The 25,337-nt window shown below is 42.9% G+C and overlaps 1 protein-coding gene across 4 annotated transcripts; it reads right to left on the bottom strand.

Annotated features, from left to right (window-relative positions):
• Window positions 1-7,640: 7,640 nt before the first annotated feature.
• Window positions 7,641-23,839, bottom strand: LOC142814586 (uncharacterized). 4 transcript variants are annotated; one of them, XM_075893595.1, is made up of 12 exons: window positions 23,594-23,799; window positions 21,800-21,900; window positions 20,889-20,996; window positions 19,295-19,404; window positions 17,742-17,898; window positions 15,674-15,751; window positions 15,559-15,603; window positions 15,353-15,418; window positions 13,302-13,352; window positions 12,051-12,142; window positions 11,426-11,639; window positions 7,641-7,900 (listed from the first exon to the last, which is right to left on the bottom strand). In XM_075893595.1, the coding sequence occupies exons 4-12, from the start codon at window positions 19,397-19,399 to the stop codon at window positions 7,755-7,757; spliced, it is 954 nt and encodes a 317-aa protein (XP_075749710.1). In that variant the 5' UTR covers window positions 19,400-19,404; window positions 20,889-20,996; window positions 21,800-21,900; window positions 23,594-23,799; the 3' UTR covers window positions 7,641-7,754. The 4 variants fall into 4 exon arrangements, with proteins under 4 accessions (XP_075749710.1, XP_075749707.1, XP_075749709.1 ...); XM_075893592.1 differs by lacking the exon at window positions 19,295-19,404 and having other exon boundaries at window positions 20,889-21,011; window positions 23,594-23,839; XM_075893594.1 differs by lacking the exon at window positions 19,295-19,404 and having other exon boundaries at window positions 20,889-20,990; window positions 23,594-23,839.
• Between the last annotated feature and the right edge of the window lie 1,498 nt (window positions 23,840-25,337).

Below are 25,337 nucleotides of genomic sequence, written 5' to 3'. Positions count from 1 at the left end.
GGTCACTCTTGTTTCATGCCAGTAGTTTGAGGTGTTGCGATTCCTACCATTCTAGTGTTCTTTCACGTAATAGATTTTTCAGCATTTATTGGAGTATGTGATCAGCAAAGTGTAAAATTAACACATGCCACAGAATAAGGAGGCGTGATTTCATGTTGGATGCGTGATTTTATAACGAGGCGTGATTTCAGTGTGGCTCACATGGTTTGTGTGTACTATGGTTACATGATTAGTATGTGAAATGCTTCTTAAACGGTGAAAATAACATGATTTAGGTGACTATAACTCTTCTCTGCGGTGTCTCGCAAAAGCACTTGTACCTCAGAATTATCGTGCAATGCCGTATTCTTTAGAGTAATTTTGTGTTTGTCTCGCTGTCTGCGGGCATCTCTGAGGCTACGAATTAGGAAGTTCGTGGCCGGCATATGCTCCACCAGGCGTCGCAACAATACCAACTTTTCTGAAGAAGCGTGTCTGCTTATTGATTAAAATTCTTCGAAATATTTACAATAATTATCCTGAAAATCAATTAACGTTATGAAGTGTACTACTTATTCAATGGGTACACATAAAATATAATGATTAAATCGAGAATGTCGTCTATTTTATATCAGCTTCATTCCTTTTGTTGATTGATTGATTGATATGTGGGGTTTAACGTCCCAAAACCACTATATGATTATAAGAGACGCCGTAGTGGACGTTGAGAGCTACGATGAAAGTGACTTTGTGCCCGTGGCAAGACACAAGGCGAAGAGGAGGTTGCTTACGACATCTCCTTCCCAAAGTAAGGCCACCACGAATATTCAAGAGCCACCGGTTCACACTATTTTGTTTGTCCCGCTGAATGCCGCTGACAGCATGAACCGACTTAATCGCCAGGTCACGTCTATGTCACTTGAGGCGCTCGTTCCGGGACAAATAACAGACGTGAGAATCAATGGCCGCAAGAACGTTCTGGCGGTAGACGTTACGCAACGTTATGCTCTCGACGTATTGACCAAGGTGAATGTGCTCGGGAACATCAACGTTCGTTCTTTCATACCAGATGGCAAGGACTCTAGGGCAGGCGTTATCTACGACGTCGACACTTCTATTAGCGATATTAATTTTCCAACTCTAATCAAACCAGTGACGGAAGCTACTACAATCTTGCAAGCCCGCCGTCTCGGGAACTCACGATGCGTGAAACTAGTTTTTAAGGGTGACAGCCTCCCAACTCAAGTAAGAGTTGGTCATTTTCAACACACAGTACGGCCGTTCGTGCCGAAACCTCTTCAGTGTCGGAAGTGCTGTAAAATAGGACATGTGAGTGCTGTTTGCACAAGTTCTGCTGTGTGCTCCCGATGTTCGGAGTCGCACAACACGGAAGCCTGCCAGGCAGAACATCGCAAATGCGGCAATTGCCAAGGTCCTCACGAGGCGTCATCAAAGCAGTGCCCAAATGTGAAGAAGGAAATGCAAGTGCTGAGGCAGATGGCCAGAGACGGTTCTACCCACAAGGAGGCTGCTGCCAAAGTGCGACGTCGGCGATCGCGCCATAGGAAAACTCCTAGGACGTCCTCTGCCAAGGCCAGGGATACACCGCTACCCCATATCACGCACTCACCACCACAAGCATCAACAAGTGCCAACAACGAGCATCCTCAGAAAGACGCAAGAAACATTGACCCTGACGCGTGGCCAGCGCTGCCGTCAGTGACACCGCCAGTAGAACGGCAGCATCGCCCACTGAAAGCTACTTCAGAGCGAGTAAGTCTTGACAGTCAAGATAACGAAATAATAGACGTGATTAAGACCCTCATGAAGACAATTCGAGTACTCCTGAATAATATTCAGACTCCGGCTGCCCACAGCGCTCTTCAAATATTGGACGCTTTGAATCCGGTGCTATCAAATCTACAGAAGCACCATGGCTCTTTCCCTGCAGCCCTTCCGTAAACAAGTGAAAGAGGCATCAATTTTCCAATGGAATGCCCGAGGTCTTAAACCCCGCATTTCGGATTTTCGACCATATGTTTTCAAGAATCAGTTTCCAATTATCGTAATTTGTGAACCACGTCTTCACAATGCTATAAGACTTTCTAAATACGAGGCTTTCAGATCTGCAACCCGTAACGCAACCAGTAAGGTCATTGTTTACATCAGGTGCGAACTCACATATATTGAGCATCCAGTAACACCGGACGACAGCAACCAATACGTGTGCCTGACAGTTAAGCGTAAGAACGTGAACTTCACGCTAGTGGCAGTATATATTTCGCCTTCAGGTCGCTTCGACCCAGCAAGATTAATCGCCATTACATCAGCGACACCTGGGCCATGGATTATTACCGGGGATTTTAACGCTCATCACCCCCTGTGGGGAAGCCAGAAGATGGAACTTCGGGGAAGAGATGTGTCCTCCTTTGCATCTGACCACCAACTACATTGTTTAAATGACGGCGCTCCCACGTTTTTACGGGGTCTGACATATAGTAGATGTCTCGACCTAACTTTTGTGTCGAGTAGCCTGAACACCAAGGTGCAGTGGTTTGCGGACAATGAAACGCATGGCAGTGATCACATCCCCACCTATATAAAAATCAAGGGGCTAAGCAAGTCGCAAATCGCGCCCACTTCCCGGATAGACTGGTCAAAGTACAGATCATCCACAGAGAAGCAATGCGAGAGAAACCAAGAAGGCTCTCTTGAAAGCCTAGAAGGTATAATGAAGGCCACTATTCAAGAGGCAACGTTTAATTGTGGACCTTTGCCAGATTTTTGCAAATATGAGGTGGAGTTGGAGCGACTTCGCGCAATCCGTCGTCGCGCCGAACGACGTTATAGGCGCACGAAATCCATCTACGACTTGAGGGAAGCGAGACGTCTACAAAAGAAGATTCAACGTCGAATCAATGCACTACAGTCGCAACGATGGAAGTCACTATGCGAGTCGCTCGATCTCCACAAACCTCTTTCGCAAATATGGAGAATAATCTGTGGCCTACGAGCATTGCCACAACAGAATTGTCCGTTCAAATGCCTTGCTCTCCACCAAGGCCGGCGTGAAATCGATGTAGCGGAAGACTTCTGTGCCAGGGTTGCAAAAAAGGGGTCCGGGATCAACATGAGTAACCTACGAAACGCGCCGGTGTCCAGAGACACTCGGATGGACAATATGTTTTCTCTAGAGGAGCTTCAGGCAGTATTGGTAGCATGCAAGCGCTCGTCATCGCCTGGACCCGATGGAGTCACTTACATGGCCCTTGCTAACCTAGGACGAACAGCTCGGCGTGCCCTTCTAGCTGTATACAATGACTCGTGGAGCAACGGTTCGGCTCCTCCTTCGTGGAAGTGCAGCCGTCTTGTTCCCCTGCTCAAACCAGGCAAATCGCCTCTGGACATGGCCTCCTATCGCCCCATCGCGCTTGCCAGCTGTTTTGGAAAGGTGATGGAGAGAATGGTGCTGACTCGCCTGGAGTGGTACTTGGAACATAACAATATATACCCCGAGGCTTTGAGCGGCTTTCGACGTGGACGATCTTCCATAGACAATGTCGTTGATCTTGTCACGTCTGTACAACAACAGAAGAGCCTAAAGAGAATATCAGCGGCACTTTTCTTGGATATTCAGGCTGCATACGACAATGTATTACATGAAACCATCCTGGACGCCTTGGGAAGCATTGGATTGGGAGGCCGCGTTTACCAATGGGTCTACAGCTATTTGAAAGACAGAACCTTTTTCGTTCAGACAGAAGATGGCGCAACAAGGCAACATCATACTTATCGCGGCGTACCTCAAGGTGGGGTCCTAAGCCCCATACTTTTCAACCTTGCGCTCATCGGCCTCATTGACGTCCTGCCACACTCCGTACATCTGTCGATATACGCGGACGACATCTGCATCTGGGAATCAGGGGTCACGCGTCTACACGTACGAGCCAGGCTTCAGACAGCGGCTACACTGACGTCAAACTACCTTCAAGGACGAGGACTGGAGCTGTCATATGAGAAATGCTCACTAGTTGCGTTTACGCGCAAGACAATGACGCCATACCACATCAGAATTAATGGACACACAATTAGCTATCAAAGGACTCACCGTTTCCTGGGAGTAATAATAGATCGTGATTTGTCTTGGAGCCCTCATATCGCTTACATGAAGAAGAAACTGACCATGATCACCCACGTCCTAAGGTTTCTTGCGGGAAAATCATGGGGTGCATCGGTACGAGCCATGCTTCAACTGTATGCTGCACTTTTTCTTGGCTTCATGCGCTACAGCCTACCTGTGCTTGGCAAGGCCCGCATAACAAACGTTCACGTTCTCCAGTCATTACAAGCTCAAGCACTGAGAATATGCCTCGGGCTGCCGAGATGCGCATCCTCAGCAGCGACTGTCGCAATCGCTCATGAACACCTTATCACAACCTACATTCGTGTCGATGCTTTAAGAACGCACATAAGACATGCCACCCGGATTCAATCGCATCACCTTGCCTCCCTTCCACTTTTCAGGCCATGCTCTGCGTTCTGCTCTATTATTGCCCCACATCGCACGGTGATTCCCACGAACTTCACGCACGCAGCAAGACCGTCGTTACCATTGTGGTGTCCACATCCACTGGAAGCCCTGATAACCATCCCCGGAATGCAAAAGAAGAAAAATTTGTCAAATTTGACCCTAAAACAAACAACATTACTGTTTCTGCATGAGAAACACAGTGGACGGATTCACATTTACACGGATGGGTCGGTCACTTCAACAAGTTCAACAGGCGCAGTGGTAATTCCGGAGAAATCCATCACGATAAAGTTCAGGACCTCGCATCTGACATCATCCACGGCGGCAGAACTCGCCGCCATTCGTGCCGCTCTGGAGTTCCTAGTTGAAGAACCGCAACAGACATGGTCAATATTCTCCGACTCCAAAGCAGCTCTCCAGGTAATTGCCTCGCCATATCGTCATGGACCAAACGAACAGCTAATTGCTGAAATACGACTGCTCCATCACCGGGCTATAGAGAAACAACATGACATAGCATATCAATGGATACCAGGCCACTGCAGCATTGATGGAAACGACCGTGCAGATGAAGCAGCCCGAACTGCTCATAACGATGCCCCTTGTGTAGCTATACCATTATCAAGAACGGACGCCACTGCAAGGCTTCGATCACTTGCACGAGAACTGACACTCGCTCAGTGGAATTCACCGGCATTCACCAACGTCCGCCTTCATAATTTGGACCCACACCTACAGCTCCGTCTTCCATCAGGAATAACCAGAGCAGAGGAGACACTTTTGTGCCGTCTGTGGATTGGGGTGGCCTTTACGAATGCTTATTCGTTTCGAATCGGAATGGCCAGAAGCCCGACATGTGACAACTGTGGCTGCGCAGAGACTTTCTCCCATATTCTCTGCGAGTGTCCCCGCTTCAGCGTGCCAAGAAAAGAACTGTCAAAAGCTTTAGATAGAATAGACAATCGCCAATTGTCGGAAGAAAGGGTATTAGGACACTGGCCGAGACCGTCCTCTGCACGCAAGGCATTGAGAGCGTTGTTGCGCTTTCTGCGGGCAAGTGGTCTTAGAGACAGACTGTAAACAGCGTCGTGGATCGTCTGATGACCTTCTCTCTCTTTTTTTTACAACGTCTCTTTTCTCTCATCTTTTATCCCCCTTACCCCCTTCCCCAGTACAGGGTAGCCAGCCGGTCTGAGAACTGGCTAACCTCCCTGTCCTTCCTCATTTATTCCTCCTCCTCCGTAGTGGAGGGCTCCGGAAATTTTGACCACCTGGGGTTCTTTAACGTGCACCCAAATCTGAGCACACGGGCCTCAACATTTCCGCCTCCATCGGAAATGCAGCCGCCGCAGCCGTGATTTGAACCCGCGACCTGCGGGTCCGCAGCCGAGTATTTTAGCCTCTAGACCACCACGGCGGGGCCATTTTTTTTTTTGTTGCCGCCGTAATTGTTCGGAAATGACCCTGAAGTTTCACTCACTTCTCATGCTACTAAAAAAATGTTTCGAGTGCTTCAGCTCTGATAACAATTTGAAACTTGGTAAATATCCCCGCAGCCTTAGCGCTCGTACTGCTATTTGTTGGCAATATTTGTATTTGTAGCCGTTATGAGTGAACAAGGAATAAATTATACATTTCCATCTTGACTTACTGAAACGTACTAATTGAACTGGGGACACGGAAAGATTGCAAGACTCACTGGGAGTGTACTGAAACTTTTATATTTGTTAAAGAGACACTAAAGCCAAATAACAATTTACGTCAGAGTGAAAGCTTAATGTATGACATCACGTAAAACGACAATATTATCAACAACAGTGCCCTACTTACCGAAAAATCAAGGTAAATGCACAAGAACACATGCGCAGCAGTAGGACATTCTCAAAATGAGCCCGATGACATTAGATGGACCGCCTAAAATTAATAACTAGTAATCGATCTAGCTACACTGAATAAAGACCTTCCGTGCATCAAGAGACGCAGTAAAATGCTGCCTGTTCGTTTCTGTTTGATTCATAAAAAGAAAAACCACCGGACGTTACTATAGGGTATGGTGAAAGTGATTGAAAAAAATCAATTTTCACGTAGTTACACTTGATAGGTGGTGCCATCTAGTGGTACGCAGTTGAATAAAAAATGTCGGCAATCTCGAAGCCATTGATGGCAAATTGATCAATGGTCATTGTTGCTGCTGTGACTCCCGCTTTTTTCGTTCTGCTGCTATTAGCGCAGTAAAGCCGGGCAACGTTGTGCACAGCAACAGTGACGTGAGTTGGTCCGGTCAGTGCGCTGCTTGAGGCGGGTAATTTGAATTGTGTTAACCCGATACGGATCACTAAAACTTGATTTCATTTCAAAATAGGTCCTCACTTGGCACTGAGGTAACCCTACGAGGTTTCCGGACCGCTATTTCAACAATCAAAGTTGGCTTAATAGTTACCTTTAGTGTCCCTTTAAGTAGTCAGTGAACATTGAACCCTGTGAGCCTCTCGCACGTCTGGCTCGGAGTATAGAATCCACAAGTTATCAAATATTTTCAACGCGTCATTAAGCAAGACCTAGAATTCCTAAAAACTTCCCTATTGGAAAAAAATGAATGGTGGGTATGGTGGAAACCACCATCCGCCATTATAGCGGATTAATGTAGTGGGTGGATGGCGGGTGAGATAGCGGATGGCGGGTGCTGGGTGGGATGCTGGGTGGGATGGCGGGTGCTGGGTGGGATGACGGGTGGGATGGCGGATGCTGGGTGGCTTGACGGGTTGCCGGGTGGGATAGTGGGATGCCGGGTGGGATAGCGGGTTGCTGGGTGGGATAGCGGGTTGCTGGGTGGGATAGCGGGTTGCTGGGTGGGATAGCGGGTTGCTGGGTGGGATAGCGGGTTGCTGGGTGGGATAGTGGGTTGCCGGGTAGGATGAGATGCTGGGTGGAATGGCGGGTCAGAGGTGTGGATGGCGGGCGAGGTGGTGAATGGCGGGTGAGGTAGCTAGGCGAGCCGCAGGCAATGAATGCACATATGTAATGTATGTGTTGGATGGAAATGATTGAGTTCATGATGTCTCACATCAGTTTTTATAAATACATTGTTGTGCATCTCCAATCTCTATGAGTGTTTATGAAAAAAAGAAAATTTACCACAAAAACACTTTTAATTGAATTATTTGGCTCGAATTCGTTTCGACAAACAAGTACCATGGTTAACAATAAGAAGCTTACAGGCTTGCTGTACATTTATTAAGATGGCTCATTCTTTGGTAAAGGTTCGTACTCTCTTTCCTTGCCTGCCGGCTTCCGTGAAAAATCCACGCAGGTAGCGTCGCACAGCTTTGACGCGGACGTCCTCCGGCTTTCCAGGCTGCTTGTTTGCTGCCACAAACTGCTTCAGGCACCCTGAAAAATGCCAGAACAGTTACATGTACACAAAATAAAAAAAGAGATTTCAGAGGAACTATAAATATTCAATTAAAAAAGAAGAAGCTGTGATGTCCCTTGTGCTACTTGCTTTGCTCAAATAAATGTATACAGTGAATCCACCTTATAAATACATGACTCAAATTATTCAAAACACAATGAACTCTACCTAAATTAATTTAGTCAAAGCAATTTTAAAAAATGTCGTAATTTTACAGCAGGATAGCTTAATCTAAATTTCATTCAGTGAAATGTATTCAAAGTTCCAATTCATTCTTTGTTCGTAGGAAAAAAATGCGTCATTCAGTGGTGTGTCATGAAAGGTATTTCGCCTAACAGTGCGAGGTGTTAAGGCAGTTCAAACTTGAACAAAATAGCTTTTTTGTGCCAGCCAACCAAGACAAAATGAACAGTGCTATTCTCTCGGAAACTGCACCCTTCTTCACCACAATGTGCTAACGAATTGTGACGAAATCTATGATTATGCAGAACACGTGCAATCCATGCATTTGATCACTCTCCATGATGATGCAAAGCAAAACAGGAATTGTATCAAAGTGGCCACCATCAGCTCAGAAAAGTTAGATGTGACCTAGGTATGTTGCAGCAATTCGCTGAACTGCTTCAACATAGGTCACATTTATTTCACAATTCAAACACACTCACTGAGCACAAAAGTTTGCTTCAGCCCAATCCACCATTTTCATAATACCAAGACGCATGTGTCCTACTCCTACTTTCATTTATCCAGCCCCTACCAAAATGGCAGGGTTATCCCAGCCCCTACCAAAATGGCAGATGGCTGCCCAGGAAAAAGTAAAAGCTTTATTCCAATGATTCAAGCTGTCACGCGAAACTGCTAATGTAACAAAAGGTACCACTTTTATGTGTGGATAATCAATGTGGCAATCTGTTGATAAATTTTAATCACCTTGCATTTTCAGCAACGCATTTGGATTGTCATGAGATGTGTTCATAAGGTAGACAGGCTGAAGCTTGCGCAGCGGCGAGAGGACAAAGCTCTAGTCGCTCAGAGGGGCCACGCTTGCTTAATATTTCCCTTGCACGCACAAAAAAACGTGTTCCTCGGGGCTTTTATCCCTCATTTTGCACCCTATGGGCAACACTCCTTCGTCATCCTGGGAAGCACGCACACACTACTGCTGCACTGTGAGCAGCCGCGAAAGTTTAAAAATATCGCAGAGCTAAAAACTTCCCGTGAAGTTCTACAGTGTCATATGCAAGCAGTGCGAGGAGCAAATGCGTCAAGAGTGGATTATGGCAGTTCGTCGATACTTACGCGGTCTTGTCACTCCGAAAAATTTTTTTTGTCGTGCACGGTATTACCAACTATTCACGGGGAGAAATGTGACGGCCGGACTGATATAAAAACAGAGCATTTGTAAACTGAAGCTACAACAGCAAATAGACAACCACTGTACATTTCAAGATTAGCCAGCGGCTTTCCAAGACAACCATTTGTAATGCAAAAGCGGCACAGCTTGCTAGCTTAATACCCCACTGTTAAAATACCCTACCGTGAGCCTTGCAAGTGTTTTATTCAGCTGACGGCTGTAGACTTCACATCGCCGCTCAGTGTCAACAGATTAATGCTGCGTGTTCGCATTGAGAATTTATACGTACAGGTCTTGTAAGCAACACCCATCGAGCAAGTTTAGGTATTGCAATGTTAGGATCGAAGTCATAAGTTCACTTCCCACTTAGGCCAGCTGCATTTCCATGGGAGCGAAGCATGGTAACACTGTGCTTAGATTTAGGTGTAAAAATGACGGGCAGGGCGGGTTGGTTTTGTATATTCTAAGTGTACGTTGGGGTGACCCTAAATGTAAACAGAAGTGGCACCTGCTGTGTGTGCAGCCTCTAATCATTGTCGTCGTCCCCCCTTACACTTCAAATAGATTTAGGTGCACGTTAAAAAAGCCTCAGGTGGCTGGAATTAATCTAGTCTCACACGCCCGCGTGCTTCTTAATGATGTCATGGTTTTGGCATGTAAAATGTTATATCCTTGCATGCGCCTATGCCGGGGGCGATATACACCTGCCGCTATGAAAACGAGTTTAAAAAGAACCAAGGCGGTTATAAAATTTTTGATGGTATCGCTAAATTACACGCTGTTATCAGGGGCAAATCTCAGCGTGACCAAAAACATGCTCAATCTTAGAGGGTATTGTATACCATGGACCAAGCAAGGTGTCAAAACAATTGAAGCAACATCCAAATTGGTGAACACATTGCGTGATCAAGCATGCATATTATTCGAAATCAAACATGATTGATTGATTGATTGTTTTGTGGGGTTTAACATCCCAAAACCACTGTATGATTATGAGAGACGCCGTAATGGAGGGCTCCAGAAATTTCGACCACCTGGGGTTCTTTAACGTACCCAAATCTGAGTACACGGGCCTACAACATTTCCCCCTCCATCGGAAATGCAGCTGCCACAGCTGGGATTTGATCCCGCGACCTGCGGGTCAGCAGCCGAGTACCTTAGCCACTAGACCACCGTGGCGGGGCTTCGAAATCAAACATGCGCTGTAAGAAACACGCACGGTAGAAGTGGGCATAAAGTCTTTTTTTTTTTTTGTGCCCATCATTATGGCACAAAAAGCCCGAAATGGCATTGAACTTATGATACGACGTAGTTAACACCCGATAAAAATATCGACAAAACGTAACTTTTGTGAAAATGAACACTGCGCATTGCAATGGTGCCAGCAACCCAACAGGGCAGACTTAAGTTTCTGTTCTTCACACTGACTTCCTAAGAAATGGAACTCAGCGCGACATAATTCGCATTCAAGCAATCAAAGTCCGAATGCTAAATACAAGCGCACGCAAAAGCGTGGTGGTGGTATGCCGACAGCTCCGAGAAGACGTGACTGCCACAGCAAATGTGCATTTTACCAGTTAACATACATAGAGGATTCGTGCTGTCACCTTACTTTTATTGTCATATAAATGCGGCTGTTCACCATCGGCATGCACATAGCACTCCCTCAAAGACATTGTGGCGACCAAGCTTGTTGCGGCAAGTGACCGTGTCACACCGGCTTATCAGTGACGAGACAGAGGCTGCGCAGGTTTGTGCGCAGTGGTTGCCACAACATCGTGTTTAACTTACTTGGTCCCGCAAAGGTAGTCAATGAATCACTCTCGGTTCTGGTGATACTCACACTGTGAAAATGTTTTTTTAACCTTCAGAGCAAGTCACAGATGAAGCTGCACGTGCCAGGCGCCCGGAAAACAGCATGTGCAGTGCACGCGAATGTGCTGAGAAAATGTAGGCACAAGGTGGGAGCGGGGTACTAAGCGACTAGTTTTTGCTAGAAAGGCAGTGAAACGCACGCAGCACAGCATCCCTTGGACGAGGTTGGGAGGCCTATGAGCAGGCATTGAACCTGCAATACCACTCACGTTAAACAGCGAAACAACGTGCATTGCAACGCAATAATGCTTACCATAATGTGCAAGTTGCTTACCTTCCATCATCTCCACTTTTTCAGGGGTGGCCTGAACCTTCATTATGCTTGTGGATAGGCTCCGGCATGCCTGACCTGTCAAGCTGCGTTTGGCAGCTTCGGCTGTAGGCCAGAAGTGCCGGGCCAGCTCCAGGCAGAACTTGCCGTCACTAGTGTTCCGCATGATGTGCTCCCATTTTTCTAAAGCCATGAATGTGTTTTGGCCAATTTTGACCTACATAAAAATAACCAAATATCAGTTATTTCTAGAAGATATACCATCTATAAGCCAATAAGTTAATCAGGAAAAAACATTATAGCATAAACCTGCCTTCCTAGGGCTACAGAACCAGTAGAATGCAAATAGCCAATATGCGTACACAAAAGCAAGCTTCAGTAGGAAGTGTTCATTGCTTGTACGCTATATGTAGCAATGTAGGCATTATTTAAGCAGTTTTCTGACATTTACCGTCACCTGTGCACATTGGCGTGCAACAATGAAACCACGACAATTTGTGAAACATGACTATATCTTTCAGTAAACAAGCACAAAGAAAAGGGGAGGAGTGAGAAATAACTTTTAATACCACCCTTATTTGAAGTGGTTGTACTAATTCTAATCTGAATAATACGTGTGCAATGTCACCTGGCCATCAAAAACACGGTAGAGGTCAGTGGGTGCCATCGCCCTTGCCTGGCTTGCGAGTGGCTTCGCTGCTGCTGGCTGCTGCTGCTCGTCTGCAAAATTGGTTAAAAATAAAACAATGCACATTGTGGCCCATTCTATTTTTCGAATAAAAACACACTTCAGCACATACTTCTACATCTAAACTTAATTGAAGAAATCTTTTTCAAACCCTTCCAAATGGTGTAATTTAAGGAAAAAAACTAACAATTGTTATGACCTGCTAAATGCTATTGGCAGCTTTCTATTATATTTTACTGGTATAGTCATTCCTCTGCATGTTGTTATGATACCTTTTGACTTAGTGTTCACACAAATAGGATAACCCCGCCAAGTTCAAAGAATCTGTATCTGGGAGATTTCCAAAACAGAAAGTGGGGGGGGGGGCGTTAATTTGCCTCACCCTTTCCCTGCCCCCACTTTAAAAAAACATCCAAGAAAGAGGGGAGGGGGGTACCGAACTGCTTCGCAAGTGCAAACACAAGTTTTGTGGTCTTACAATGGCTTATAGGAAATGCAGGCAGGGTTTCCAACTACAGACAGCTCTTGGTTATACAAATCTAACGGATAAGCGAACCTATTTGTTTCACCCGAAATTAGGTACAAAATAACTAGCAATATCGGTTTTTAAACTGAAACACACGCACGAAATATTTGGTAATAAACAGTGGTAATAGACGCAGTTCTAGACTTGTATTGCTGGCCTCGCACTTATTTCTGAAGCATCCAGCATGCTGCTCTCAGTCATATAGCTCGACAGTTTCGGTACCAATGATCATATTACCCGTTGCGACGCGGTAATGTGTTTGAACAACCAAGACATTATCAATATTATTGTACGTTTACATTAACGACTCCTAGATTGGTTTAGATGGGTCAGATTGGGAAGGAGGTTTCCAAGTTGGCCAGATCAGGCTCAGAAATTTTGATTTCAGGGAAATCTTCCCACCATCCGTAGAATGGGAAGAAATGGTACAAATTTGGTACACTTGCCAAATATAGAATAAAGCGCTGTCCCTTTTGCTATCATTTACATACAGTAACACCTCATTAGCTAAAAACTGAGAACACTGAGCTGTTGCTGAAATCATTTACATCAGTGACAAAAAGGTGAATAATCTGCCCACGTATGTGCCAGAAATCATACTTTGCAGTACCAAGCAATGTCATTCCTCCCATACAAAAGAAATAATTTAGGCACAAAACGCTCACCGCAATGTGAAAGGCTATCGTGGCTGTGCACGAAGTGATTGTCATCATGGCCTGCACAAAAAGTGAAAGCATTGTATGAATACATCACAAGAAAAGAAACCAAACTACTGTAATATCTCTGGCTCTGAATTTCCTAATATTAGCAGTACTAATGAAGCCTAGATTTTATTGCAATTGCACAGCTTGGCTCAATAAAAAGATGCATGCTATCTTGTAAATAAATTGCAAAGGCAAAAATGTTCCAAAATTTTTATGAATCATGATATAAAACATTTACTCTGACTTAAAGAAGGGTGACCTTTGAAAGCGAATTTCATTGTTTGGCTGTACAGAAGTGGCTGTACAGAAGTGAAAAAATTTGTATGATATACCAAGGGTGTATGCACATTTTGTAAGATCGGCAGTAATAAAGCTCCATATTAGTTTCCAATTTTGTTTAGAGCGTTCAATTTTTCTACAATGTACTTTTTTATTAACATCTGACAACTGCAGAGCATTGTAATATTTCACAAAGGTAGTTAACCTTTTACGATTGTGGAACTAAAATTGTAAATGTACAACAAAAACCAGATTTGTTACACTGCTTTACTTTCGTCTATGTATAAAAATTTCCATCTATGAATCATTTTTCATTACTAAAAAGACAAAAGCACTTGAGCTGCTGATTCTAGCTACGTACAGTTATGGAAATGCCGCTTGTTAACACATTTTTTGAGAAATTTGGTTTGTTTTTGTTTGATAGCTCACAAAAAAATGTAGATAATGCAGAAGTTACATAAGGGTACATGTGGATTTCCTGTCAATGTGCCAAAGAAAACAAAAACAAAGTATGTTGAAAACTGTGAGGGCCCGAGTGCGATATATTTTTTTAAAGATCAAGAAATTCTTTATCGCGTCACAGCCAAATCCTAAAACCGAATTTTTTTTTTTTTTCACCAAAAGCAAGTCTCACCCTACCTTCACAGAACAATCATCAACAAAATAATTTACATGTATTGCTACCTATACATTCTCAGTATGCATACACTGGCAACAAATGAGTGTAGATTGACAAGTCACGTTCTTGTAGAAGCCAGTCGGGTGCCACAGTTACTGCAACTAACCGGTGCGAACAAAACACGATTTCAGGAATAGCTATCGTCTCTGCGTAACCTCTTGTACAGATGCATTCAACAAGCACTGCATAGGAACGCGTTGCGTGCATGGCTTAGCAACATCCCCTTTGTGCTCAAGCCTCAATGGCCTTTTCCTGTCAGTTTCACTAATCTACGTCGTGTTGCGATCTCCACATCATATGGAATTGCAACCTACTTCAGGTTTGCCAACAAGATTTACTTTCAAAATTGAAAGGTGCCCTATAAGAAGTCCTGTTTCTGCTGCCATGGCAAACTCAGTGATGGAGCACATGAAAACATGCAGGCTGAGCTCACTAGCCTTGCAGGTGAAAATTTATCGTTGACACTTTTGTAACATTAGAAAAAAACGAGTCTGGATGCTTTCTTTGTCCACACAACAGTGCACACCACATCAGAAGGAAAGGCAATATTGTGCCTTTATTTTTTTTTTTTTGGACGTGCTTGTATGCAGGACCAATAATGACAGTGTGTAAACAAATATCTGCCTTTGTTAATAATGATTGCATTCTGTTATAGTAAGCAATTTTCACTATCATACATAGCAAATGTCAAACTACTTATTGGTGACTGATAAAAAAAGTTTCATAACCTATCCATTTCCGAATGAAACATGGCTTCGATAAAACCTTAGCACCTCAGTGCAAAGGAGTTTTGCGAAGATTTCGCTTTTGCAAGCCACGATATAGTGTCAATGTTTTCAACCAACCACCTCGCTATTGCACATCCTTCAAGTAGATATGTGCCATGTCTGAAACTTGTAATTGTAACATGCTCACAATATCTAAGAATCTTCTTGAAAAACAAGCTGAAGACTAGATAAAAATTAATGTTAAATCAGTATTGCAGTAACATGACCGCTAATACTGGCTCTATGATCCTATTTTGAAGATGTAAAAACAGGGGCCAAACACTCACCAATAGATGCATTGCAATTACTGACCCCAGAGCTCGGCAACAAGCAGGTAGCTTCAACATCCATGTCTGCATAGAAAAATCCAATAGATGAAAGAACAATGTACTCTAGGTGTCAAAATGAAAGAAAAACTTGACCCTCTCACATTATGGTAATGGCTGTAGCTCAACCAGTGCCGGTTATGCAAGCAGCTAACATTTTTATTTACCTAAATCACGAACATCTTCGACCATTTCTACAGGAAGCCCAGAGCCTGCACAAACAGAAAATTTAAAGACCAATGTATTATTGAATGGGCGTGTGCAGTGACAAAAAAGCATTACCTGCATCCAATGAGGAAGGCAACATGAACTCTGCAATGACTTGGCCTTCCTGTCTCTCAGCCGTGGCTGCAGCATCCTCTAAAAAAGAATAAAGGAAAAAAAAGTATATATAATATCTTCTTGCCGAAATACACCCTAACTGATTTCTATATTTTATTGTACAGAAACCTTGTAAAACAGTGTCAACAAATTCATCAGGCTTGTCATTCACAGCTTCTGAGAAATTTCATTTTGGGGTCTCTTGATTACAATAGCATAATCACGAGGTGCACTACAATAGAGCACTCTGGATTGATTTGGCCACCCAGTACTCTATTATGCAGCTAAATCAAGGTGTGCAGGTGTTTATCTATTTTGCCTTCATGAAAATGTAGCCACCATACCTAGAAATTGAACCTGCATGGCCACAGTAGTCTGCCACTATAATGACGAATTACCATTACAATACGATCGTAGCACAGGACGTGAATGCTTCATTACATACTGTTGAGCGATTCAATCTTCAATGCCATTGGATACCATAACACGTGAACAATGTTATGAGCCACTACCAGCTTTTCTGTGTGGAACTATAGTTCAACAGAACACCAGCATCACAGCAGAGCCTTGCAGATGTCCAGTTGCAGTTGCCAATGTTGAATACATATAACAGCACCATATTAGACGTAAAGTATGTGAACCAAATGTATCTTAATCACAATAAACCATTGCTGCTGATTTGTCTCCCATCTAGGCTAACTTGATCGATTACTTCTTTCCCTAACAAGAGAGTAATTACCGAATGCCAATTCGCATTTAAAGAAGCAGACTAGAGAGTTGATGTAGCTCTTATGCTGCTATGTAATCAAGTCATGGGTGGAAGCATCCAATGAGGCTTTAACATAAAATTGTAGTGCTCGGCACAAACCAGTGACAAGCAACAGCCAAACCTATCACTTGTTATTGTTGTTTGAATATCTCGTGCAGGTGGTCACAGTTCAGCTTGCCTTGAAGTTACTCTTGATACTCTGATTGAAAGAGATGTTTTTAGTGCTAAAACACTGCTGAGTGGCATTTTTTATAGAAACCTTCTTTTTTAACAATGTTACTAGAATCTTTTCGACAACTTCAATCAAAGCTTTGCCATGTTATTCTTACAGAACATAGCACAGCACCATGTTGGCTTTCTTGGTATGAACAAAATGTACTGTCATTGGATGATTACAGCTGGTAAATTATGAGGAGGCTCACAACTTAATAAAAGTGCATTAGCCAAACAAAACAAATAATGGTCATCTATAGTGAATTACAACTCAAACATACAGATGTCTCGGCTAACAAAGAATTTTTGAAGTACCGCAATAGATCAGCTTTTCAACAGTGACACTTTCTTTTAAAGAAAATGGTGTTGCAGCGCTCTTTCTTTTTTATGCTTAATGTAAAAAAGCAGAAGCTGGTACAGTGACTCGGTAGTTACGGTGCTGGGCTGCTGACCCGAAAGATGCGGATTTGGTCTCTGATGCAGTGGCCGCATAACCATAGAGGCGAAATCCTACAGGCCTGTGAACTATGTGATGTCGGGGCACACTATACAGCCTCATATAATAAATATATCTAGAGAGCTCCACTGCATCTTTCAAAACTCAGGTCACTTTGCAATGTTAAACACCATAAACCAACAAAGCATGTAGAAATGGTGGATGAATTTCTAAAGCATGCTCCATCGACTACCTGAGTGCGAAACATTACCTTGAACACTGAAATAGCTCTAAAGATTACATTAAATACTTCATCATACAGTGAGCATGCTCTTGCACACATTGTCAGCTTACAAACTGATGTACTTTTTTTTAGACTGTTTTATTTGTGACTGGTAGGGGTAGCACTACTGCATTGTTATGGAACATACTTTCACTATTAAAGTAATCAAAAACACGTCAAAACATTCTCTGCTGCATTATAAGGCAATCAGCATTATAGCCCAACAGGGATAGTGATCTAGCCTAAATTACCTATTTATGGCTTAAAGCAATAAATGGTATACTGCTATCTCTTTAAAATATAGAAAAAAATTTAAAAAAATCCTCACCAATTTTGTTGAGCATAACGTTAGTTAGCCTTGTGTTGAGGGATGAAGCCTCCGAAAGTTGTTTTCTCAACTTTTTGATTTCTTTATCTTTTTTCTCAATAATTTTTTTTAGTTCCTCCACTACTGCATGGGGTGGCTCATTTGGTTGTCCATTTTCCTGCAACAGAAAGCAGGCTTAGAGAACTCAGTGGGCAAGAGGGTGCCCCTTCATATTATAACCATATTAGGCACTAAAAGTGAGCCCAAACATCACAGCGCCACAATAGGAAACTTGGGGATTGTATTATGTTCTTCAGACAATAAACAGTATTTCATAGAATATTGCTTTAGTAATTGCAACAGATACTTTATGATGGAGGCCGAAATGTTGTAGGCCCGTGTGCTCAGATTTGGGTGCACGCTAAAGAACCCCAGGTGGTCGAAATTTCCGGAGCCCTCCACTACGGCGTCTCTCATAATCATATGGTGGTTTTGGGACGTTAAACCCCACACATCATCACCAACAGATACTTTGGGAATTTGAGGATTAAAAAAAAAAACACACTCACTAGATTATATAGCGTGACGCACTCATACCAAATATCAAAGTAATGTGGCTGATTCCTTGAATGCATGTTGTCTAAGATCCACGAACACATACTGAACAGCCTCTACAGATCAGCCATTAAGCAAACAGCACATCGGTCTGTCAGACTGTAAAATCTACTTTAATTCTACTTGTTTTGTGCAATAGTGAAGACACCCGGCAGTGGGCCCCAGGGCCATACAGCAATTTGTGACGTGTCACATCGTTGTAAAAAAAAAAGATGTATCTGATAGAGGCTAAATGATGAGATTGTTGTACTTGATTCATAGTGCGGGTTCGGTTCTTGTTATGGATTATGCAGCAGACTTCTCGAAGCTTTGCTTGTTGGAGCAAGCTGATACGGTAAAGCTTCCTTTATCACTGACTGCCTTAGCGAAGCGACATCGGAAATTATCCCTTAAAAGTGAATGTCTTGAATTTTCACTAGTCCTTTCACTTGCCTAATGTACTGTTTTGTTGTTTTCCATTGCTTGTGCCTCCTTGAAAATATGGTGCTTGGTCAACCCCCATGTGCATGTATACGAGACTGCCAAATTCCCAGGGAAAAGATTATACACCTTCCCCTTGTTTTTTTTTTTTGTTTTTACTAAGCAAGTGCACAGCATGACATCAACACAGTGTGGATTTAGCAATGATCTCTTGTGAGCCAGGGCAAGCACAACTAATGATGAGGAAGTTACTGTCAAAGCATAGCCCCATCTTTTCAACACCACAGACGTAGTCAAAATATTTGCACAACGCAAGACTACGAGTAGTTACGATGTAACTACAGAAGAAGAAACAAGGACAAAAAGAGTGCCGTTACATTTCTAGTACGTTGGGCTCTTTCTCATGTTTCCCTGCAGCGCTCTTTCTGTCCTTGTCTCTTCTTCTGTAGTTACCTCCTAACTACTCTAGTCTTGCGCTGTGCAAATATGTGCAAATATGTTGATTCCCAATCACCAACTAGCCCAAGCATCTGTCTTACCATAGATGTAGCACACTTTGCAAAGCTCCTCTCTCTAACTTCCGGTGCTTTTATATGAAAGTGGTCTTCAGGACAGCTTATTTTCCCAAAGCAGCAGCACAACATGACTTCTGCAATAATTGCTAAAGTTAGGGTGAACAAGTAGCCATGTTGGTTTCACATGATCTGAGGCAAAAGGCGCAAATACAGCAATGGACAAGAGACAAACACATACACACAGGGCACCTGGACACAGGTTAGAAGAAACATTTAGCAGAGAGCCCAACGTACTGAAAACATACTATGCCGGGGTGAAAAAGTTGTTTTGGTAGGGCATGCTCCTAGCTGGCCACCCTGAGTGTATGCGTGTTTCTTTTCTGCCATCGTCCTCACGCTTTCTACCTCGGAATCACCAAAGTTAATATTTTCAAAGCCTATTATGCCAAGGGCACAAGATTTCATGCATGCCACAGCACACTGTGGCCGATCATCTGGTTAAGCATATTAAGTATGCCATGTCTCCTCTCGAGGTATGCCAAATATCTAGTGCTCATTCTTTTAAATACCTTGACTACGCCAAAGTTCCTACAGTGCTCATTAAAATGATGACGGTGACAAAAAAAAGTACATGTGGGAGCTTGTGTGAAGCCACTGAATGCTTAGCTGAGAGAAAACAGAGCAACAAATGTTTTAGTGGAATGAATGACAAGACAAGGTGTGACGAAAGTAAACTACATACAATGTTCATGACCCTGTATGCTGCCTGATAAAGCCACTTAGTTAGGATAGATAAAGGGGCTCAACAAACATTTAAGTAGCCTGATACGCAAACATTTACGTACTACTACCACTTGTGCCTCATCAGACCTGTGATCCAGCTATGAGTATCAATTTTAAGCAGCATACGCTTTCATCATCACAAAAAAGTTTTAATTTATTATGCATGACATCATACAAACGGAACCTTTTTTTAGAGTCACTTTAGACATATATTTGGTGCATCTAAGGTGCCAACAGTGGCGCATCCAGAGGGGGGGGGTAGGCACAATTATTTACTTCAAAACCTGTAAGCAACTCCCCCCTCGCTTTAGTGCTTGTCATCTGCCTTCTATCACCATTCAGAAGAAATTAGTGGGACTACTGTGAGCCCAAGTTAACGGTGTTTAGCCTGACGTTTTCATGCCGCTAAAAAAAAAAAAGTCAGGACCTCTCTCTTGTGTTACTTTAAGAGACAGCCCCCCCCCCCCCTAAATGAGTCGCTGGATCCGCCCCTGGGTGCAAATCAAATTACATTATACTTGGAAAACAGAGCAGCATAGTTTCCACAGCAAGCACACTCAGAAAAAAAAGCAACAAGAAAAACAGGCATGAGGAGCTAGATTCCTAAAAATATAAATAATGAAACCAGTCATTAAAGAGAATACTGCAATACAGAATCATTTTTACAATTGTTACCCACTCACTATACAACTCAATTTTTCATTCGGTTGATAACACTAGTGTCATCTATGTAAAAAGTGAATATTTAATGCATGTTTCTTGGACATAAATGTAAAACTGCACCGAGTAACTTGTAGCAGAATACCAAAACATATTGATCAAAGCAAGTACACACCTGACACTCATCATCTTCTTCAGATCGAGCAATTATGCTCTGTTGTAGGATGTTGGCAGCCTCCTGTCTTTGCCTTTTGAGCTGCCTGTTAGTGTGCGATTCCTGCAACTTGACGGCAGAATACTGAGGTAATTTTAGGCACAAAGTACTTAACAATAGCTTCTCAACAGCTGTGCCTGTCACCGTACCCTAGGTTTCCAATGAATTCCACCAACTCCCACCAAAGTTTATAAAAAAAGCTATAGAACCATACCAAAAAGTGAATTGCAGTGTAGTGCAGTGCTCACATAATGCACTTTCCAGATTCAGTGATGTGAAATGTGATGCATCTTTACACATCTTCACAATTTTTACAAAAAATGCATGCAGTAAACAGAACAGCCAAGAATATTCTGCAGTACATTTTATAGCAGGAGAAATTACATTTCGTAGCAGCTCCCCTCACTTTAGTAGCATGTATACATATATAAAAAAACACAGACGAAACCAGTTGATTTGCTTTCATTACAGCTGTCACTGCTGCCATTTGTGCATATTTCAAGAGTAGCTACTTGGGCTGGTGGTTATTGCATTTTAGAATAAGTATACTTTCTTAGTGCGCAGAATATTTCAGAAAAGAATGATATAGAAAAGTGTGCTTTTTTCCTATCTAACTCCTTTCTGAAAGGTTCTGCACAATAGGAAAGCATATTTCTTTTAAAATGCATATTTCAAACCTTCAAAAACTGGGAAGAGAGCACTTGGTAAGAGGGGAGGCTTGCTATAGATTTTACTATAAGCATTGTGATGGCATTCAGGTTACTTGCTTATTTTATCCCATACAAAAATTCACCTGTACCGTTACACTAAATGTTATGCCACATATGTGCTACTATAAATACTCAATATTTACAGTAGATAATGGAACTAACCTCTCTCTTTCTCGGAGGCACTTCATGTCGATCCACGTCAATTGTTCTTGGAAACGGCTCCCGCAGTGTTTTTAACTTCAGGCGCATGGTGTCGAGGTCACCTAGGTGAAAAGCCCCGTATAATCGCCAGTGGCGACCCGAAATTTATGTTCATACATTGTGCATTCGGTGAACAAATTTAGCTCATTGATAAGCTTCACTGCATGGTAGTAAGTGATGTGGTTACAAAAAAAAATGACCTTGTTTACAAAGAAAAACAATTGAAAGTCACACTAATAATTATTTCCATTAACAATGGAGAAAGCGTAGCTACTCGCTGCTCTCGGCACATCCATAGTGACCTCGCTCTACCTACCATTAGATGACAATACTCCTACGCCTGCTAGACCTCTGAAACTTGCAGAGTATCACACATGCCAGTGAAACATGCCGAATGAAAGATGCCGAATGAAACATGCCAAGTATTATACAACTCGTAGTTGCGGTGCGCGGCATTGACGGGAAACGCGAGAGCCGCACAGCTAAGCTCCATGTCATCTGTTGCCATGTTCTCAGTGATAGTGGCGCATGCCGAAATTTTATGCCAGAGTACCGCAGTGTGACATAGTTGCAAGTCACATATGGGCAAGCTTATCAATGCAGCATTTGTGCGGGTCAACATGAAAGATAATTAATTGTTAAGGAATTTGATTTCTTCTTTAAAAAGGTATCCACGCACCCACAGCCACTATTACTTATATACCATGCCTCATTCTTTCGACGGACTTTTTCATTCTTGAGCCCATACAAAATTGAGCATTAATCTAATTTTGGCATGCACTTTCACCCTTCCTAATGTAAAGACAGATTAGAAAGGTTAGGCTACGATTAGCAATCTCTAATGTTTCAATAATCTCTGCTTAACACAACTGCCCACCTGTCCTATGTAGAAGCAGTCGCAGCTAAAAGGAACTTTGTCGCAGCTAAAGGAACCTTTACAAAACTTGATGAATTTTTTTATGTATTTTACCGAACAAGTATCAGTCCCCTTCTCGTTATTACTCACTTACTCAGTCTCTTTACAGTGGCACAAATCTCAGCTAGCATACTCACAGCCATAGAAATAACATTAACGCCATATCTATATCTCACATTTCTTAGTGAAATAAAATGCCTTGACAGTTATCTTTCACGCTGAACCCCACGCGTGCCGAGCACGCACAGATAAGTTTCTGTGACGCTTTTATTTTCGATTGCTGTGCGCCTCTGCAGTTGTTAGGCGGCGTTTGAGGTGGCTTTTTTTGTGTCCGTGTTTGCATGCCCTGACACTTAGAATAAATATCTATACCGTCTGCTAGAAGGGCACAGAAATTATGCATGTAGAAAGGTTAAATGATGTCAACTCGCGCTGGCGCTGTAATACTGACAACTGAAGATAAACTCGACCACGTCATCTATGAGATAGACCACCTCTACAAGTAAACCAGCCAGACGTCTGCACGTGCATTACTAAGAGGCTGCACTTCCGCGGGTTTGTTTTTCCAACAATGAACAGCAAAAAAAATCAACGACGCATTTTATATAACATTTTCAACAATACTGATATACATAATGCCTGTGTATCTGTGTAACGCCTGCACGTGCGTCTCCCCCTGCCGAGCCACAATATCACAGAGACAAGCAACTTAGCCGAGACAGGCGCCGACAAGCCCTTAAACTAAGGCGTTATTTGTATTGGTAAATAAGTGAAATAATTGTAACCAGTTCAAAGGCACCATACAATTAGATTTGAAAATATTCAAACGACACACTCACCTGCCAAGGCGTGAACAAAAGCAGGGTAGTAGCCCTGAATGTTCCCATCTTCGCTCCTCCAATATGCCTGCACTTTCTTATTTTTCTCGAAATCTTCTTCGCCTTTCGGCTTAAATGCTTTTACAAGCGTGATAGGCAATATAGCCTTGTATTTGTCTTCGTATTTGACAAATGCCAACATGTTTGGGCTGACGATCACTGATTAACCACGGAACCACTACAGGCTACAGCTTCGTCTCGGAATGGCTGCGAATAGCTTCTTCCGGTCAACACAGAGAATGGAACCGAACCAAATGTATCCGATCAATGACTTGGGCCGACGCATGTTCAAGAAAATTAAGTTAAATACAAGAAACATGCCAGAAACAAACATGGTCAGAAGTATTTGCAGAAAAGATGTTGTGGCGAAGTCAGCGTGATTGGGCTCCAGAGAAGTTAGTTAAATACTAGAAACATGCCACAAACGAACATCGTTATAAGTATTTGCAGAAAAGATGTCACCGTGGTAATTTATTGAATTATTATTGTAATAAATGGGGCAAGCTGATATTGTCGTAGTGTAGCAAGTACTGATTTGGGAGTACATGCAGTAGTTGCTGATGAAAAAAAAAAAGCAAAGATTCTTGCTGTATCATACGCCAGCATGAGGTTGGACGTCCAAGATGTCCAACCTCATGTAAAACGCATGGTGAAACGTACGTACACCGACAAACTAAACTTAAAAAAAAAAAGAAACCGTTGTGCATTTGGCGTGCATGTTTGCCCGATGAGCTACCTTTTCAGGAGTTGTTACGCAAACTGAAGCGTTAAATAGTTCCGAAATGTTCGTGTGGCATTGCGTGGGGGAACAACAGAAAGGGCACGAGACACACAGCAAGTCATTTATATACTGTACCCACATAGTACCTGACAAATTAAACGATGCCTCGTGGTGGTTTGTCGTGTGCATGATCATTTTTTAATCTTGATCCATGAACTATTGCCCAGAAATAGCAATGCGAAGCAGACGTGCAACGTCTGCGCACTACAGGAACGCAATTGCAGTATAATCGTGAACCCATGAGAGCAAATAATTGTATAGGCGCAGTGGCATAATCATAATGTTCATACTCACCATAAAACCATTAAAAGGGTGTCCGCGTCTTACATCGGTTACTTCGCCTCATGCATTACGAACATGTAAGCATTCATAGTCTTGCAAGCGCTTTGAATTCATTCTTGTGAATGTAGTTCAAACTTTTTTATCTAACATGTGCTCTCATTGTATTTGTCGCTGCGTTTGGAAATGCTGTGGACGCATCTCATGTACACTTTCGAACTATATATTTCGTTTACGTTCAGTGCAGTAACATTGAGGCACACTGCAGCTCTTCTCCCGATTAATGCTGTGTATTTCAATTTTTAAATGGGCACTATATCGCCTACAGCTAGGTTTTGAGGCCATTCGAGAAGTTGTCGCTTAGAAATATATCAAGTCACGCATCAAACGCGTGTAAAGGGATTTTTCAAGATTGGTTAGAGGAGTCTGACACATAGAGCTGCAAATACATATTCGAGGGCGGCTCAACACATCCGTCTCTCCTTCTGGTTCCACCCGGCCGCGCTGCAGATTGAAGCAGAAAAATCACTGTGATATATTAACTGCGAAACATTTACGTTTAATTTGATAATATCCATTCAAAACACAGGAAAGTTGCGTTGACGGCTACATCCATACATAATGCCAGTGACATACACAATGCTG

Source organism: Rhipicephalus microplus, chromosome 4, assembly GCF_043290135.1.
Source record: "Rhipicephalus microplus isolate Deutch F79 chromosome 4, USDA_Rmic, whole genome shotgun sequence".
Taxonomy (NCBI): domain Eukaryota; kingdom Metazoa; phylum Arthropoda; class Arachnida; order Ixodida; family Ixodidae; genus Rhipicephalus; species Rhipicephalus microplus.
Note: the sequence above shows the minus strand (reverse complement) of the source record. Positions and strands in the feature narration are given on the sequence as shown.

What these genes read in the sequence shown, in the direction of transcription:
- LOC142814586 (XM_075893592.1), bottom strand. Translation starts at nt 23,774, where the DNA reads ATGTTGGCATTTGTCAAATACGAAGACAAATACAAGGCTATATTGCCT. An exon ending in GCCTTCCTCATTGGATGCAG is followed by an intron (nt 15,604 to 15,673) that starts GTAATGCTTTTT and finishes CTGTTTGTGCAG; the next exon opens with GCTCTGGGCTTCCTGTAGAA. An exon ending in CGAAGATGTTCGTGATTTAG is followed by an intron (nt 15,419 to 15,558) that starts GTAAATAAAAAT and finishes TTTTCTATGCAG; the next exon opens with ACATGGATGTTGAAGCTACC.